Raw genomic sequence first — 18,970 nt, 5'->3', positions numbered from 1 at the left:
CAAAGATGACCATGGCAGGCTTAGGGAGCTCAGAGGGGAAATCCAGATAGCCCTGTCACTTCAGGTTTACACTCACAGGTAAATTAATCCCCTTCTCGCTTGGTTAAAAGGTTCCATTTGCCCCCTTTTCCACTGACACTTAATCCCAAAGTTTCCTCTCTTTCCGGCCCCCCCTGACTACAGAATACTTTTAAGTGTTACCTTTGGCTCTAGACACAAAAAGAGAACATGTACTCCCCTCCAAGTTATTGGCTTTCTTTTCGGCCCAAAGCTGCCAATATTTACATACAGCCTCTCGGTTATTTAATGAAGACATCAACATTGCATGCAGGGTGAGCAATCATCCTGGTGCTAAGAATAAAACAGACCCAGACCACAAGAATTGTCTGTGTGCCAAACAGGGCGGGACTGGGGGGCGAACCTCCACCTTTTCCAACACCATCAAACATCTTGCACCATAAACACCCGGTTACACACAACACTTACTTTTGAAAAGACACAAGCTGCTTAGAGGAAAGCTGACCCTGCAATTAGCCTGCTTGGAAAACAACAGTGAGGGGGAAGCTGTTACAGAAGCTCCTCCAGCAAGACCAGACTTGAAATCCTAATCAGCAGGCCTGCTTCCCTGCCTCAGCCTCCCCAGCTTTTGATTCCTGCCACTCTGCTTCCTTATCCGTTCACTTGGCAGTAATCATGTTAGGGGAAGCAGGGGAGGGAAAGTGGGTAGAATCTAACTCAAGCAAGAGGAAGAAGTTGCCAGTTCTGAGGGTAAAGGTGTAGGAAAACACAACACACAGGATCAGATGATTCCTCCTCCTCTTTCTCCTCCTCCTCCTCCTCCCTTTCCTTCTTCTTTGGGTCAGTTATGGGGCTTGAACTCTGGGCCTGGGTGCTGTTCCTGAGCTCTTCAGCTCAAGGCAAGCACTCTACCACTTGAGCCAGAGCACCACTTCCCAGAGTCAGATTCTTAACAACTCCAAGGAAACTGAAAGGCCTGTTCCACCAACATTAACATCCACGCCCCCAAATTAACATCCACTCCCTGAGAAACGGGCCCTCGGACTGAAAGATTCTGTACTAAAGGGGAAACACTAGGGGGAAAAAAAATTAAACAAACTTATTCTTTGTAAGCTTGCAGTACTTCTCAGAGCCTTTACCATGCTAATGGAATCACTTCATTGTATTACCAAGTACGCTTTTCACAACATTCCATTCTTTGAAAAAGTTGAGAGCAGTGCTTCTCCAAAGTGCGGTTCAAAGTCAATTCAGTGTAAGTAATTTAATATTGGTAAACACAGGAAAATAAAAATCCACGGCTATAGCCTAGCAAAATCACCAGCAAGGGGGCCAGGCCAGGGGTGGCCGTCATAAACTGTACAGGAAGGGTCACGGTGCTATGTTGGTGCATGGGTGACACAGAGGAAGGCGGCCATCGTCAATAAGGATGGATGACAAAGGAGACAGAGATTGGGAGGATCATGGTTCAAGGTTAGCCTAGGCAAAAGTTGGTAAAATCTCATTTCCACTAAAAAGTTATCTACGCTGGCTTATATGTATCATCCCAGGTATACAGGAGGAATAGGTAAGAGAAACAGAGTCTGAGATTGACTTGGGGCAAAAATACAAGTACCCATTGGAAAAATAGCTAAAGCGAAAAAGGTCTGGGAACACGGTTCAAGTGGTAGAGCACCTGCTTAGCAAATGCAAGGCTCTGAGTTCAGACCCATGCCACTGTTTTGCTCACACAAAAGTTCTACATTGTAGAGCTTTTGTGTGTGTGTGTGTGTGTATATATATATATATATATATACATACATATATATACAAATATATTATTGTAAAATACTGTACAGAAGGGTTACAGTTACATGAGCAAGATAATAAGTCCATTTCCTATCGAACATTGTTACCCCCTCCTTTGTTTTTCCCCTTCCAGCCCTTTCCTCCCCAACTCCCCAACTCTTTCCTCCCTCCCCCCTCAAAGTTGTGAAGTTCTTTTTCAACATAGTGTCTTGTACATCTCGTTGTTACAATGGGTCAACCTGTATCCTTATTTCAGCATTTTATTTCCCTTCCCCTCCCCAAATTAGAAAAATGTATATACAAGATGCAGGACACCAGAATCAAATACAGTGACATTAGGGGTTATACCATGAGGACAGAACATACAAAGAAACAAACAAAATCTCTTGTGTCTTTATCTTGGGGTTCATTTCGCTTAGCATCAGCCTATATGGTACATATCTATGTACTATACATATGTATGTATAGTACATATGTACATACATAGCTATTGACCTTTTCTACTTGTCTCAGACATATACCAGCTATTGCAGATAAGGGAAACCATGGGACCTATGTTTCTTTGGGCCTGGCTTACTTCACTTAATATAATTTTTCCAAGTCTTTCCATTTCCTAACAAAGGGGGCAATCTCATTCTTTCTGATGGAGGCATAGAATTCATATATATATATATATATATATATATATATATATATATATATATATATACCACATTTTCTTGATCTATTCATCTACAGAGGGCAGCTGGGTTGGTTCCTTAGCTATGGTAAACAAAGTTGTGCTGATAGCTTTGGTATGACCTTGTTTGTGATCGTTTGGGTAAATGCCCAAAAGTGGGATTGCTGGGTCATAGGAGGGCTCTATGTGCAGTCTTTTGAGGAACCTCCATACTGTTTTCCAAAGTGGTTGAACAAGTTTACATTCCCACCAACTTAAACCACTGGAGAGCCCCCCCCCCCCCCCCCCCCCCCCCCCCCCCCCCCCCCCCCCCCGCCAATCTGGGTTTAAGAGGTACATCCAGCCACCTACAGACACAGCTGTGTGACCTTACTCAAGCTCTATGAACTTCTTTCCTTGCAAAATTAGGGCAATTGCACAGGAGGTTTGCTCTTCTGATTAAATAAGTGCCTGGCCCACCACCACGTGAGACTTCCCATCACACATCCCCCACGAGGCTGGCACCCCTGGCTCTCCGGAAAGTGCCTGAACAAATAAATACAAAACCATACTTTAACATTTTTATGTTCATCGGAGATTTGGTAGGACTAATAAACTTTTTTAAAAAATGAGTACTTAAACCTTGCTTTGAGGTCCTTTGAACTTATTGAAGCTTGAACTCAGGGCCTATGTGGTGCCTCTGAGCTCTTTTCCTCCAGGCTGGTGCTCTACCACTTGACACACAGCTCCACCTCTGCCTTTTTGGTAGTTCATTGGAGATCCGAGTCTCATGGACTTTACTGCTTGGGCTGGCTTCAAACCACAATACTCAGGTCTTAGCTCCTGAGTAGCGTGCGCTACAGGTGCTTGGCATACTTGTAGTTTAGTTCATCCATGAAGGCAGGTTCCTGGGGTAGCTCCATGTGTCCTGTACTCCCTTAGTACAATGCTGGATGAAAGCAAACCCTCTCAGAAGATTTAGGATAGTGAAACTACCTGCATGACACTTTAATGGAAGAGATGGGCCATTCTAGGTTTGTTCAAACCAAGGAATACATGACACCATCAGTGAACCTCAATATAAACTATGGACTTTGGTTCATAATGACATGTTGATGTAAGGCTCATGCCTTGTGAGAGATGTTTACTTTGGTGAGGAATGTTGGTGCTAAGGAGGCCGGGCACTTAGCCCACAGACAGGAAGTCACTGCACTTTACTTGGTTTTGTTCTAAGCATGAAACGACTCCAGAAAATAAAGATCTTTTTTTTTTCCCAAATAAGTGCTCAGTAGATCTTTGTGGTAAAAAGTTAAAATGTGCTTCATGACAATGTATCGCTGACTGTGAACCATGCACAATGGCTCATGCTTGTAAATGGTTAAATACTTGGAAAGCTGAGATTAGGAGAACTGAGGACAAAAAGCTCTAGACACCTTTTCCATCTCAATCAATAGCTGGTCGTGGTAGCCAGTGTCTATCATCCAAGCTACACCCGGAAATGTAAATAGGAGGATTATTTTGTCCAGGGCTTTCCTGGACAAAAACCAAGGAATTATCTCAAAAATAACTACAGCAAAACAGCTGGTGGTGTGACTTAGGCAGAAAAGCAACTGCCTAGCAGGCCCAAAGCAGTTCAAACCCCGCTAACTCACATGCTCACGGGTAGGTGCAGGGGCACACACTCACAAAGATTTAGAATAGTTGCCAGGTGCCAGTAGCTCCCACTTGCTACCAGCTACTCAGGAGACGGAGATCTGAGATCAAGATTCAAAGCCAGCCCCGGAAGAAAACTCGAAGAGAATGCTTGCCTCCAATGAATTAGCAAAATGTCGAGCTGGAGGCATGGCTCAAGTGGTAGAGCACCAGCCCTGAGTGAGGAACAGAGGACAGAGAATGCTGCAAGTCCTGAGTTCAAACCCTGGTACCAGCAATCAATAGAATTTGCTTCTGGTTTCTTCCACCAAGTCTATTTCGAGCCAATAATAAAAATACGTTTTACTTCCTTCTTTCCCAAACACTTGAGGGCTGCTGCACCCAACCACCCACTTGGGGCTCCTGGAAAACCTCTTTGATGGAAAGCGGATGTTGGCTCCTTTGTGTATCAGTGTTAACTGGCAGAACCAGAATATGCTAAGTGCCCCCGGGAGACTCTGGAACAATCGGACCAGCCGAACAGCACATCCAGGGGAGGGGCCTGGCAGAGGCCGCCGGGGAGGGCACCCCGGGGTTCCGGAGGCTTTGGAACCCCTGCGTGCCTTCCGGGCCGCGTGCATCGTAAGCGGTGGAAGGCATGCCTGGGCAGGCCGCTGGCTGCAGGACGGGCCCGGGCCCCGCAGACGCAGGCTGAGTCCAGACTGTGCTCCAGGGAGACCCGGGGAGCCGCAGAGAGACCGGGGAAGGGCGGCAGGCCCTTCGGCCTGGGTGTAGGTGAGCGATCGGAAATCAAAAGCAGCGCAAGTGACCCAGGGGCTGTGGTTCTCGGGGATGGAGGACACCCCTCCACCCCTACCCCCGCCCCAGAAGGCAAGAGGAATTGGGGCTGGTGGATGCAAGAAGGTCCCAGAGATAAGGAAAGCACAAACTCAGAGCAGTCGGGCCGGGAAGGCGAAGACGGCTCAGGAACCGATTGGGCCCTGGTGAGGGCAAGTCCCGCGCGCTCTGCCCGCCCACGGGCGTGGCTTCTAAGTGAGCGAGACATTATTGGTCCCTCGGCACTCCCTCCAGCCAATCAACGCAGAGATCGATCTCGGCGGCACCGCCCACCATAAACGCTGACGGCTCCGCCAGTCTCATTCCAACAGGTGAGGCCCCAGCGCCGCAGTCGGACCGCGGTCACGTGACTGCCGCCCCCGGAGCGGGCCAGCAATCCAAGGACAAGCCCCGCCTCCGTGCGTAGCCCCGCCCTCCGTGCCCTGCCACGCCCCTGTCTGCCGGCCCCGCCCTCAGCACCAAGACCTTCGCCATCTGTCCCCCGGCAGGGCGATCCCAGGACCAGATGCCGCGATCCCGAGCCACGCTGGGGCCGAGCCGACTGATCCCCCGAGCCGCCAGCCTCGGAGCCATTTTCTCTGTCCTGAGCTGCGCCCCGGGCCACCCTTCAAGAAGAGAGAGAGACACCTGGGGTCCTTGCTCTAGCTCACTCTCTCCCCTACCCTATTTCCCTCCCTCTCCTTTCTCCCGGTGCCTAGTCACTCTTTGAATGTTTTACTCTGTCCAGTAGAGAAGGGATACACACACGCGCGCGCGCGCGGTGCCTAGGAGCCTGGGATCTGATGCTTCATGTTTCACAACGCTAACCACTGGCAAGAAACAGTAGCCTAGGTTGAAGGGCAAACAACCACACACACATACATAAAACAGTATGTTACACGTATTATAAATAATTACATATATTATATATAACATATATATTGCACATTATATATGGATTCCAGCCATGCAATCTTGTAGATTTTGTTTGCTTTTTTAACTGTATTTTTTTTGTCTTTTCATTTTTGGTACTGAAGGTAGCATTCAGGATGTTGCACTTGGTAGGCAAGCACTTTGCCATTGAGTTTACATTCCAGCCCATGTATACTTTGTTTTTTGTTGGTCAGGAGTCTTGAGCTGGGGGCCTGGGCACTGTCCCTGAGCTTCTTATGCTCAAGGCTAGCACTCTACCACTTGAGCCACAGCTCCACTTTTGACTCTTTATGTAGTTACTTGGAGATAAGAGTCTCAGGAGTTTGTTTACCTGGGCTGGTGTCAAACCAATATCCACAGCCTCCTGAGAAGCAAGGATTCCACCATGAGCCACGGTGTCAACTTACTTTTTAATTTTTTTTTCAGTACTGAGCCTTGAATGCAAGGCCTTTTGCTATCGATTGCTGCCCCTCCCAAAACCCCCCACCCTTCCCACTAGGCTTGGTGCTCTACCAGTTGAGCCACAGCTTCACTTTGTATTTTTACTATTTTTCAAGTGACAGAACATGTGTGACATATATATTTAAAATCATAAGATACAAAAGAAACCACAATATCTAATATGTCCAAAGAGAATGATGTTGAAATCATTAGGATCATTTTAAGATACAGCCTCTTGACAGTCATGCAGATTATTTTATTATCATATTACTAAGATGGTAATTGCCCCTCCCAGGCTAAAGTTCTCAAACTCTTGACAAGAAAAAAAAAAGGCATTCAAAGCCACTGTGCACTAAATAACCCAAGCATTAGTCAGGGTTAGTTTCACTTTAGCATAGTTTGAGAGACAGGAATGAGAATTCTAACAAAGGTAACATTCTAAATGTAAAAAAAAAGTTTCATGGCCTACACACAACTAGTTTTCATAGATATCAGTGTCTCATTTCTTCTCCGTCATGGTAAATGTTTTCATTTGAGGTAGAAACATATTGTTTTCATTATCCTGGAAAATATGCCACATTCTTGGGGTGCTCATATAGCTGAGATTCCTGAGGATCTCACCAGTACAGGACTGAATTTCTCTCCTCATCTGAAACCATCCACTGTTAAATGAGTGAGTGAGGTAGTGTCCTATTCAGAAAAGAAATGTTTTAAAGCAGTCATTTTGTATTTCCGTCAACACAATTTCCATGTTCAGAGAGTAAGCCCATAAAATATTCATAAGACAAATTGAAGTAGAAAGCTGCTGGAAAAGTAATCTTATGCATTTCAGTGCTGAGGACACTTTGAATAAAAGCCACCTCCTTTATTCGGTCAGACTGACTGACTGGAAGATTTGTTTTCTTTAAAAAAAAAAATTCCTGTGCACTTTTAATTTAATTTTAGTGATTTAAAAGTCATTTTTAAGTTACCAGAAAAATCTCATGTCCTGTGATGTGTTTTCAAAATGGGCAAATTAAGTATGTATATTTAAAAGTTTTAGGAGGCATTTTTTCAAAAGCATGAGTTTTTTCCAAACAAAAATAAAACACCAAACAAGAGAAACAAGCTATGGCATGTCTGTCACTTTAAAAATGCCAAACAATATATCTTTAGCTGGGAAAAGTATCTTTAATAAATACTAATCTATACCAATCACTTTTCAGTAACAATGCTCCATTGAAAAAAGCAAAACAGTTCAATCAGCATTTAATTCCTATTTGTAGTGTTTTGTAGTAGATTTGTTTTAAGATAAGAGCAGAGACACCATTCAATCACAGCATACCATGTGAAAGATTCTAAGTGTAATTTAATTCACACATATCACCATTTTATTTATCTTAAACAAATAGTTGCTATTAAATATTGACTATTTTATTAACTCCAAGTGTCTGGGAAAACACTTATGATGAGGTTAATTTATGTTATATTTTCCCCTGAACTTGTAAAAGATTAATCAACCATTTTATGGTCTAATTTAGGTGCCTAATTAAAAACAGAGTTCAACACATGCTACACTGTCTTGCTAATAAATCTTGACAGCTTTGTAACATGATGGTTTATATTTCAATTTGTTGCAGATAAATGAAAATTTCTGCTGCTTGAAACTCAGCAGCTTGAAAGTGAGGTTTAAAGCACAGGACTGCGAAAGTACAATTATTTCGAAATGGGCTATCTCCAGTCAGATCTTATATTCTTCCCAGGGAAGCCACTAACAGTCCTGGTGAGCAGGTTTTTAGAAACAAAGTGGGAGGAATAAGGGTGGAAGGGACTCATTTTCTCAACATTTGCCAAATTAAAATATGTAGGGGTTTCTAGGGTTTAGAACCTCATTCTAAAGAAATAGCTCAAAATACTCCCACCAGTGACAGAGCTTGAACCTAGGGCCTGGGTATTATCACTCAGCTTTTTCACTAAAGGCTGACATTCCACTTTTGAGCCACGGTTCCACTTCCAGCTTTTTGCTGGTTAATTGGACTTTCTTTCCCAGGTTGGCTTTGAACTGCAATCCTCAAATCTCAGCCTCCTGAGTTGTTAGGATTATGGGTATGAGCTACTGGTGCCCCATTTTGTGTCTGCGCGTATATGTGTGTGTGTGTGTGTGTGTATTGTGTGTTGATTAGTAAGTATAAATGAATTAATGAGTCTTGATTTGGAACCAGTTCTCTCTTTTAATGAATACACTAGTTCTGAATTCAATTCCAGTCTCAGAAAGGGAAAATGGCAAAAAAAATAAATGTCTTCCTGAGGGAGGGACACTTGTTGTTTTCTCAGAGGTTCTACTTGGGATATTTTTGTCTTTTGGGGGTTTTTTTGGGCCGGTCTTGGGGCTTGAACTCTGGGCCTCGGTACTGTTCCTGAGCTCTTCAGCTCAAGGCAAACACTCTACTACTTGAACCACAGTGCCACTTCCATTTTTGTCATTTTAACGACTCCTTTGACTCTGGTTGGCCTGCACAAAGATAAATGTGTCAGCTTGCTGTGATTATCCTCACTAGTGCTAAACCAACGTAGGACACTGCTAACTGGAGTGTTCTGGAGTTGTAATTCTTGTGCAGTAAATGACAGTCTGAGCTCAGAATCTTTGCAGGTGATAAGAAAACTGCCAGTCTCTTTTTGAGCATCATGTCTGACTCACCTCATGTTTTGGTTAATGCAGTGTGGGTGTCATGTCACAGAACAGACTAGAACTGCCTGGGTTGGCATAAGAGCTTTGTATTTTTCTAGCTGTGAGGCTTGGGCAAATGGCCTGCCCTCTCTGCCTGTGTTTCCTCATTTGTGATGTGAAGTACCTATTTCAGGGGACTGTAATGAGGATTAAACTTGCTAATCTTGTAAAACTTGAAACAGTGCCTAGCACAGTGGGAAAACATTTAGCATGTGTTAGCTACCAACTTTATTAAGCCACACACATGTGTGCACACGTGTGTGTACACACACACATACATTTTGATGGGTTGGTCACAGCACTAAAGTGTCTTTTTATTCATGAAGGCATCAAAATGGAAAAGAGGGCAGGAAGAGACCAACTACTACTGTGAAATCTAAGGCAGATTCCTGCATGACACCTAATGAAACAATGTTTGGAGAAGTTGATTCTTAATCTGGGATCATCAAGTTCATGTTTTTTAAAAAATCCATCAAAACTTACAGCAAATCAGAAAGAAAAAAAAAACCTTCAAAACTTGTCTATTTAATGCCTGATGGTGGAGATTTACATCCAAGCCTGGAGGTCCTGCTCTGGGGGGTATTTGCTCTACTGCAAGGAGGTTAATTTCTTCAGAAACACAGTCTTGTATTTTTTTTGGGGGGGGGGGTTAATTTAAAACTTAAGGTACAGAGAGGTTACATTTACAGAAGTCAGGTCATGAGTACATTTCAGTCCTGTATTTCTTAGCCACAGGGACATCACTGACCAAAGGCAAGGACTGATTTCACCAGACGCCCCTATAAGCCAACTGTGGAGTGTTCATCAACACTAGCTAAACTTGTGGTTTGGGGAGGTAGGTGGAGGCGAAGGCGAGCTGGACGATGAACTGACAACATCAACTGAGTAACAACCTTCAACTCAGACGAACACAAACCACCATCAGCAGGACTTAGCAGGACCTGATGTGTGGTTGTTGATTTGGTGAAATTAGCTCGGCGCTGCCATCTTCGTGGACTCCAAACTGCTAAAACCCTCCCTCCACACCACCCCACCCAAATCAGGCTGATAGAATCTCATTAGGACAAGTGAAGCAAAAGACCATCGAATCTTGGGATGTCATGCAAATCCGCCCAGGCTGTGGGGCTACTGGTTAGGCCCGGGGCAAGGCTGTGAATCAACCCATTACACCCATTACGACTTGCTCAGACACAGCCGCGACCTCCTTCTCCAACCGAGTGCCGCTGACCCGCGCGCTCAACCATCCATGTATGCTCAAAGGGCTTACACACACACGCACGCACGCACGCACACACACACACACACACACACACCCCACCCAAATGCCTTTAAACTGTGTTTATCTCCCATGCTCTAGTGGGGGGGCGGGGGGGCTAGACTCTGATTAATTGTAACGCTCGGGTTCATTTATATTGATACAGTTTCCGATTGGCAGCCTGGCCTTCCCGACCGAGCGAGAGATCTCTGGACCTCAACTGTAGTCAGAAGCTGGGATTTCTCGCCCCCCCCCCTCACCTCCTGGCCCCCAATTTTTCAAGCATAGGGAGCCAAGGATTTGACGCGCAGCGCTTGGGATCTCGGGTCTCCAGGGTATGTTGGGTTTAAAAGGTAAAAGGATGCCTTTAAAGTTCCTACTTTTGCCCAAGCATCCAGTGCATTCTAAGGTAATTAAATTTTTTTTTTTTTTTTGGATTTCGTAGGACTTGAATCTCCCTCCTCCCCCCCCCCCCCCCCCCCCCCCGCTTTTCCTTTCAAAAGAAACAACTCTGCGGCCAGGCCAACGCTCCGCAGAGGCGGCGGGAGAAGTCTGCGCTTCCGAGCCGGGTGCGTAGGTATCCCGGGCCATCGCCGCGGGCTCTGGGCCTCCGGGTCCCCCACATGGAGCGTACGGAAGTGGCTTGTAAGGGTGACGAGCCCTCCGATCTCCCCGGCCACGAGGCCAGGTCCAGCCGCCCCGGCACCGCTGCTCTCGGCGCGCGGCTCCCGGGCGACCCACTCGCCCGAAGCTCCCAGGCTGCGCTCCTGGCTACGGGAGCGCGGCGGCGATGGCTGCTGTCGCGACTTAATTCGGTATTAAATCAACCAAAAAGGAAAGAACGGCCTAGCAGGTGGGGGGCAGCCGCCGCCTCCGCGATTGCGGGAATCTTCCTGTGGGGATTTCCAGAGCCTTGCCCCAGGTGCGCTTATAAAACCGCCTGATATGAAGCGTTCGGTTTTTTTTTTTTTTCTTGCCAGTTCTTCCCCCAAGCCGAGCCCCAAGAGTGTCAGATCACACTCCGAAAATCCCAGGCTACCTCCCGCTGAGCTCTACCCTACCCGGGTTCCACCCAGACCCCCGGAGTCACCATATCCAAAGAGCGAGGAGGAGGAGTGGCGAGGGTAGAAGTGAATACCAGCGACACAGTCAGTGACAGTCGCCAACGATCGGAGAGGTTCCTCCCGGACCTGATCACACTAGTACCCTGGCCCTTCCCGGCCCCTGTCTGGCCCCACTGCGCGGACCAGAGAGAGCACTAAGGTCCTCAGGGCTCTAGCCACCTCGGTACAGCCCGGCCGTGGGACTCCGTCTAGGTCCCCGGCGGTTCCGGCTGGCTAAACCTGAAGACTGGGCAACTCCTGACAATAGGAAATAAATAAAGGGACAAAGGGGAGGGGAGGGCGAGGCTGGGAAAGGAACGGTTTTAATCCGCCCAGGGTCAAGTCGTGGCTTTTTTTTTATTGTTTTTTTTTTTTTCTTTTTTAATCTTCCATCTCACCCGGGTCCAGGAAAGGAAGGTGGGGACTAAAGAGTGGGGTCTGTTTCCCTTTTCCCCTTTCTATTTTCCGAAGTCTCCAGACTCTTTGAAGTTAGTCATCGGACCTGGAGACGTCGGCGGAACTCAAGAGTGTGTGGCTTGGGGCTGAGAGCCGAGGTGGTGACCTGAGAGATGGGGTGGAAGGAGGTCGGGGCGTCGGGGGGGGGGGGAGGGTGCGGGGCTGGGGGAGGCCCAGGGAAGAGGCCGGCGTTCCGGAGCTCAGCCTCTGACCTCCCCAACAGTTCACCCCCAAGGAGCAGTGGCTGGCGGGAAGCAGTGGGCAGAGGTCGTGAATATGACCCCGAGGCTGCAGTCCCTTTGGAAGCGGACTCTGCAACCCGATTTGAAGACTGGATTTCCGGAAGCCGCGACCTCCAAACCACCCTCATTTCTCAATCAATGCACCCGGAATCATTCTTTGCGCCGGGACGGAATATAGGACCCGCGGAGACACGCGTTCTCGCCCTCCGATCTTCCCATTCGGAAGCTGGAGAGGCGGAAACCGGCTGGCGGTGCCCGGGGAGAAGCCTTCAAAGCCTCGTGCGTCTCCGGCGGGCTGCAGTGCGCGCCTTTGCCCGACAGGGACCAGTACCGCTCCATGCTCCGCAGCCAGCAGAGGCGCCCGGCCGCCCACCCGCCCAGATCAGCCCCCCGCCCCCAAGATCCCTAGTGCCTCTCCCAGCCTAGTGGGTCTCACCCCCTTGGGGTTCCCGTGACCGGGAGGATTGCAACAATAATAACAACAAAGTTAAGACTCTCAGTGGCTTTGGCAGGGCGCCGTCGCTCTCCCCATCTGGGGAGCAGAAGCGGCTTTCCGAGTCGGGCCGGGGAGAGGAGTGTAACTAACCCAAGCATGAGGCACCCCCCCCAGGCTTAGAGAGGATAAAAAGTGGATCCCAGCAGTACCCGATCGACCGGAGCGAACCACCGCGGGGTGAGAAGGTGGTGCGCATCGCCGAGCGCTTTTCTTTAAAACGCCGCCGCTTCTTCCCGGCGAGGCCGCCCGATTTATTCTGGGGCAGCGGGGACCACTAAGTCGCTAGCGCTCCGTGAGAAGTTTCGGTAGGTTGAAGCCACAGAGAGCCTCCTTGGGTGTCTCCGCGATCGCGCGGGGGTGAGGTGCGGGGCTCAAACTTGCCCGCTGTGTCCGATCGCTCCCCTGTCCCTCCCTGCCCACACCCAGGTGGTCCGCAGCTAGACCGCCCACCCCCTTCCCAACACCTCCCCAACAGATGCCACGTCTCCCCTACGTTCATGGTCTGGATCGCTGCCCACACTCCTGGCCCCAAGACAAGAAAACTCACCGGTACCAAGCGAGGCCCTTGTCGTAGCTGCGATCGAAGAAGTGGGGTTCGGCGCCCACGGCGCGCACGTCGGGGTGCACGCGCAGGAACTCCAGCAGCGCCCGCGTGCCGCCCTTCTTCACGCCGATGATGATGGCCTGCGGCAGCTGCTTACTCCCGGACCCGCTGAAGAAGCTGGAGATGGGGCTGGGGGAGTCCGGCGCCTCGGGACTCTGCTCTTCCTGGCTCGCTGCGCCCTCCGCCTGTCTTGCAGCCAGGGCGGTGTCCGGGGGTTCCCGGAAAGGCAACCTGGACGGCGTCCCATTCGGAGCAGTGGCCAGGGCTGGCGAGGCGTGCGCCGCGCGGGACCCGGAGCCCAGCAGCAGCAGTCCGGGCGCGGCGGCGCAGGAGCCGGCGCACGAGTACAGGAACATGTAGAGCCAGACACAGAGCATGGCGAAGAGTAGCGCGAGCTTCCTCCTCACCGGCGGCGGGGGCGTCGGCGGCTGCGGTAGGAGCCGGCCGGGGACATCGAGGCAGGGTCGGCCGCCGCTCAAGCGCTGCCCCATGCGCTGCCCGCGGGCACGGCCCGAGGCATGGCTCAGCACATGGCGCGAAGCCCAGCGGAGCAGTGAGCGCGGAGAGGGTCCCCTGGCCCGCTGGACACCCAGACAGCCGGCTCGGTTTATTGCCCTCGTGTACCCGCGGCTACCACCGCCACCGCTGCTGCTTCTGATCTTCCCCGGGTGGCGGCGGCGGCGGCGGCTGTAGCGGCGGCGGCTCCTGACATGTTGCCCGGGAGAAGCCGCAACTGGCACGAAAGTCAGGGCGGGCGGCAAACGCTCGTTCGGTGCAGAGATCGCCGCCCTGGCGCGCCCTGGCTACTTCCAGACGGTGCGCACCGGCTGCTCGCCGGGGCTGCCTCCGCGCAGTGCTGAGAACCGAGCCCCAGAGCGCAGCCCCGGCACTGGCCCGCAGAGGCTGCGGAGGGGAACTGCGCAGGAAGAGAGCTGGGCACTGAGGTGGGGTGGGCGGGCCCGGCCTGGCGGAGTGACGTGCCGCTCAACCTACCAAAAAAAAAACCCCTAGTGCTATGCAAATATAGAGGCTGTACCAAAGACTAACTAGCCAATCCTCTCTCGGAACGTGGGGGTGTGGAAAGACTCGGGGCGGTGGCTACACAGCGGGGGCTCCTATTGGCTTGCAAGACGCGAGGGGGCAGGTTCGGGGAGGTGGAGCCCAAGGCTGCTGACAGGAGCAGATGGTGGGAGGGATGCTGGAGTGACCGGACGCGGGGTGAGGTCCTCCTCTTTTGAGTGATGCGTTCTCGCTCCCGCGCTCATTTCCGCGCTCACTTTCCGGGAGCCGACTCTGGCTGCGGTTGCCCAGATGCTCGGATGCGAGCCTGAATCCAGATGTTCTGCGGGCGGGTTTCGTGCTGTGTGTGCATTGCGAAGTAGGGAGAGAATGAAAGAAGGGAAAGCTGGCCCGAGGTGCGCCCGGCCCACGCCTGGCAATCACCGGGAGCCCATCCCGGACAGACCCTGATTTATGACCTTTAAGGGGAAAACTGGAAATCGCGGACAGATCTTTCTCCCCACCCCCGCCGACCCCACCTCGGATCTCCATCTCCTCCCCCTCCCCCTCCTCTTCTTGTTTTAATTTTTTTGGCCAGGAAGGATCGCCTTCCGCCTGACTTAACTGGGAGAGGGGCATAAATTGTCCTCAAGAAAAAAAATCTCCAGCCTCCCAAACTAGGGAGAGAGTGTGTGTGTGTGTGTGTGTGTGTGTGTGTGTGTGTGTGTGTGTGTGTGTGAGGTGGGGGAGGAGGGTTGAGGCTAAGAGAGAGGAGAAATGAACAGGGAAATATAAACTTTCTTATCCTTTTAAACCACTTTATTTGGGGTGCTGGGAATAGAACCCAATGCCTTCTGCATGCCTAAACCAAACGTTCTACCACCGAGCTACACTCCAAGCCCCAGAGAGGGGAAACTTTAATGTCTCCTGCCCCTAACGCGAGTGTGAACCGCGCGTGAGAAGTTGCACCCGAACGTGAGTTTGTTGGTTTGAGAAAAAAAAATGTTCTGGTTTCCATTTACTTTTCTCGAATATTTATTAAAGCTAGCATTCGCTGGCACTTAGGAGAAAATCCACTGACCTGTGACACTGATTGCTTTTTTTTTTTTTAAGTCAGACATCGTTTTAGAGTAAAGCCAGGGCGATGACACGAATCGCACTTATTTAATAATTAAAAGTCCATGCGGAGCCAAGCCTTGTCCTGTTCCGGTCGGCAGGACGACCCGTGGCGACCTGGGCGGATAAGGGGGGGGGGGGGTGTCTCTATTAGTGGACTGTAGCTGGCGGGGAAACGCGGGTGGACGATGTCACCCTCGGCTCGATCTGGCCCTCGCGTTTGGAGGGAGGAAGGCTCGAGGTCCTCATGTTTGATCCCTGGTGGTGTCCGGAAAGTTTTCTCGTGCCTGCAACCCAGTCTGTGCGGGGCCAGCGCGCCTCCCACGCCGGGCTGCTCCGGGTTCCGGGACGGAACTTTGCACTGCGGGGGTGAAGGGGGGGGGGATGGCTGAGAGTCGCCCACGAGGTGACTCATTCGGAGATGCCACCCGCGCCGGATTCCGCTTGTCAGCAGCACCCGGCGGGGACAGAGGATCCGACCCGAGCCCGGGTTCCTCCAGCGGGACCGGCAGCGGGTCGCGCGCACTCTGCCTTCCCGGGGTGGGGGTGGGGGGAAATGTACCCAAGTGTCTCCTCCCCCGCTTCCCCTACCTCCCTCCCCCCCCCCCCCCGGCGTCCCTAAAGCCCCACCCACGGTCCAGTTCTCTGGTCCATCTAGACCAAACTTGAGAAAGCCAACTTGACTGTTTCACCGTTGCTGGTCCGAACCATGTGCACCAGATCGGGACGCAGGCGACCCGGCGTCCAGCGCTGGACTCCCGCGTCCCGGCGGCCGCCCGGAGGGCAGGACATTTGGCCACACAATTAGAAAGTGAATGGGAAAAAGTGATTTTTTTTTTTAAGGTAGAAGATAGTTTTCTCCCCCACCCCTTTCCCTTTCCCTGGGCTTTTGCGCTCGTTCTCCAAAGTGATTTGATCACCCTTCATTGTAGTTGAACCAATCCATTTTAAGTTAATTAAAATCGGTAAAGGAGGAGACATCATAGACATCATCTCACGAGCACCGACCCGACGTTGGTTTTGGTCTCGACGTGTGAAAGGCAGGGCGTGCGTTCAAATTCCCCTTCCTTTTCCGTGGGAAATGAAGTTGCTGAGGTGTGAGTTTGCGAGTCGTGGTTACCATCCAGGACTTGTGACAGCGTGGGAATAGAAATGGTCGGTGTCCGGTGGGTTACAAAAGCCATTAAGTAAGAGATCACAAATCTAGGGGACCGGATATCTTTGGGGTTTCTTTTTCTGGGGGGGGATAGAGGAAGGAAGTTAGGGAGTGGGGATCAAGCGGGAGTGGGGGAGACACGGTCGTCGGAAATTGCCCAGAGCAATGCGCTCCCTGCCTCCTGCCCACCTGGAGCTCGTCCAAACCCTTCTGCCTGCCTCCCCCCCCCCCACCCGGGACAATGGGGAAGTTGGCGGGCACGCGACCCTCCCTCACCCCCCTCCAGGGACTCCGAGGCCCCAGGGCCTGAACCGGTCGCTCAGCAGTCGCAGAGTCCACCCACCCCACCCAGCCGCCAAACGCCACCACAGCCAAACCCAGAGAGAACTTGACTTCTTTGAATCGGAATTTACACCCTCTGGAAGTGAGGAGGGAAGGAAAGGTAGGGGAAAAACAAAGGAGGAGGCAACAATGCTGGATAGGAAATGGAGTCACGTCCTGGCTCCTGTAACTGTCACCCCTCTGTACGGTATTTTCACAATAAAAAGAAAAAAAAACATTAAAAAAGAATTTACACCCTCGGGAACCGTGGCCCCGAGGGCCTTGTGTTCTACCAACCCGGCCAGGCTTCTTCTTGTGTTATTTGGGTTGTGTTGATTTGGGGTTTGCCTAGGGCCTTGAAGATGATTGTTCCGGGGACCTTAATCAGGCCACTCTGGGGCCCTAAAAGTTTCCCATGTGAAAAGTCGCCCCCTTGTAGGAGGCAAAAGATGCCTCGACTTCTTTGGCCCACGACGAGCGGCTTTCCTGGGACCCCTGCTCCCCGAGGGACAGAGGGACCGGTGCGCAAGCCTTTCCCAGGGCTGCCTGCCCCGGGGGGGGGGGGGGCACAGATCCCCGCTTCCTGCCACCGGAACCCCTTCCCTCCGGCTCTCCTCCCGCAGGTAGCTGCTCCACGGCCCCTGGGGGCGGCGGGGAGAGGTCGGGGGAGAGGTGGCAGCTGGTTCGGGCGATCCCCTGGGTGCGTGGTCCCGGGGGCACTGGCCAGAGGTGGGCGTCGGCTCTGGTCTGGTCCCCGCAGACAGCAGGGAGGAGAAATTCTTGGTTAACGAGTGGCTGGGGCTCGGGGGTGGGGGGGATTTCCCCATCCCCAGAGCCCCTCTCTGCACTCCACACAAGAAACAGTGCCACGTCTCTCGAAAGAACGCTGATCCCAGCTCCTTCCTCCCTGTCCGCTGGAGGGCAGGGGCAGGGAATGGGAAGATAGGGAGACTGAGGGAGGGATCTGGGAGCCTCTTCTGGCAGGGTTATCCGAAATGGCTGTCTTTTCCCTGGAAGTCACGACTCCCTGGGGAAAGTCAACTTTACCCCTCACAGCTCTGCTAGCTACAGGCTGGGCAGGAGGGGCTGGGCAGGTCCTGGGGTGATCAACTCAGAGTCGGGGCTCCACAGCGCGGCTGTTGTGATATTCCCTCCTCCGGATGCTCTTTCCTAAATATTCCTTGTCTTAGTCTCTCCTCAAATTCCCCAGCTGAATGTCCCACCGGGATTCCGATCTATGCTACACCAGAGCTGGCTGGCATTTCCTAATCTGACTCCAGACTAGTGACACAACCTTTCTCTGCCTCGGTACCACGGTACCACTTTCCATCCATGCTCTTCCATTTCTTTCATTTTTTTCCCTCTCTCCTCTCTCTTTGTCCTTTCCTTCCCTCCCTTCCTCCCTCCCTCCCTTCCTTCCTACTTTCCTTCCTTCCTTCCTCCAGTACTGGTGCTTGAACTCAGGGCCTAGACACTTTGCCTTACCTTTTCACTCAAAGCTGGCATGCTACCACTTAATCCACATCTCCACTTCTGGCTTTTTGGTGTTTAGTTGAGATGAAGAGTCTTTCAGATGTATCCTCTCAGGCTGGCTTTGAACCTCCATCTTCAGATCTCAGCCTCCTGTGTAACTAGGATTACAAGCTTCAGCCTCAAAACCTGAGAACTTAGATGCTGTAGGATCTAGTGCACTGAATTCGCGATCAAGCTTCCCCACCAAATGGCAGGAAAAGTCTGATTTCTGATTTAACCACTCCACAAAAGCTGAGAAGCAGAGTTGTGGCTTGAGTGTTAGTTTTGAGTGAAAAAGCTAAGGGGCAGGGTGCAGGCCCCTGAAACCACACACACACACACACACACATACACACACACACACACACACACACACACACACACACACACACACACACCTAACAACTGAGACATGGCTAAAGTGATAGCGCCCTTGCCTGGCACATTTGAGGCCCAATCCCAGGGAGTAATAAGTGAAGACATAACCATTTTTTTTATTGTTGGGAGAAAAGTCATAACTTATTTTTAAAGTTGCCTGTAGGTATCTTTCCACTGTCTTTTTATGTTGCTACTCTCACTTTTTTTTGTGTGTGGGGGGGCTTTTCTAGATGCTTGTGAAACTCTTCAGTGCAGAGTGAGATCTTCCCCTGTGCTGACTTTTCCCTTGTGGGTTGGATTATTGCTCCTTGCAACAGGGTC

At 50.9% G+C, this 18,970-nt stretch overlaps 1 protein-coding gene across 2 annotated transcripts in view; it reads right to left on the bottom strand.

The window, feature by feature from the left end:
• Positions 1–14,069, bottom strand: part of Hs3st3b1 (heparan sulfate-glucosamine 3-sulfotransferase 3B1) — a 49,145-nt gene extending 35,076 nt beyond the window's left edge. For both annotated transcript variants that reach the window (XR_006149602.1, XM_042693680.1), the window contains exon 1: positions 13,111–14,069. Coding sequence is in view for 1 of the 2 variants with exons in the window: in XM_042693680.1 (XP_042549614.1) it covers positions 13,111–13,658 (548 nt within the window). In the remaining variant the exon portion in view is untranslated. The remainder of the gene's footprint in view (positions 1–13,110) is intronic.
• Between the last annotated feature and the right edge of the window lie 4,901 nt (positions 14,070–18,970).

The sequence above is a fragment of the Dipodomys spectabilis genome, unplaced genomic scaffold (assembly GCF_019054845.1).
Source record: "Dipodomys spectabilis isolate Male_0828 unplaced genomic scaffold, ASM1905484v1 ptg000004l, whole genome shotgun sequence".
NCBI classification, from domain to species: Eukaryota; Metazoa; Chordata; class Mammalia; order Rodentia; family Heteromyidae; genus Dipodomys; species Dipodomys spectabilis.
The sequence above is the reverse complement of the archived record's forward strand: the minus strand, read 5'-3'. Positions and strand labels throughout refer to the sequence as shown.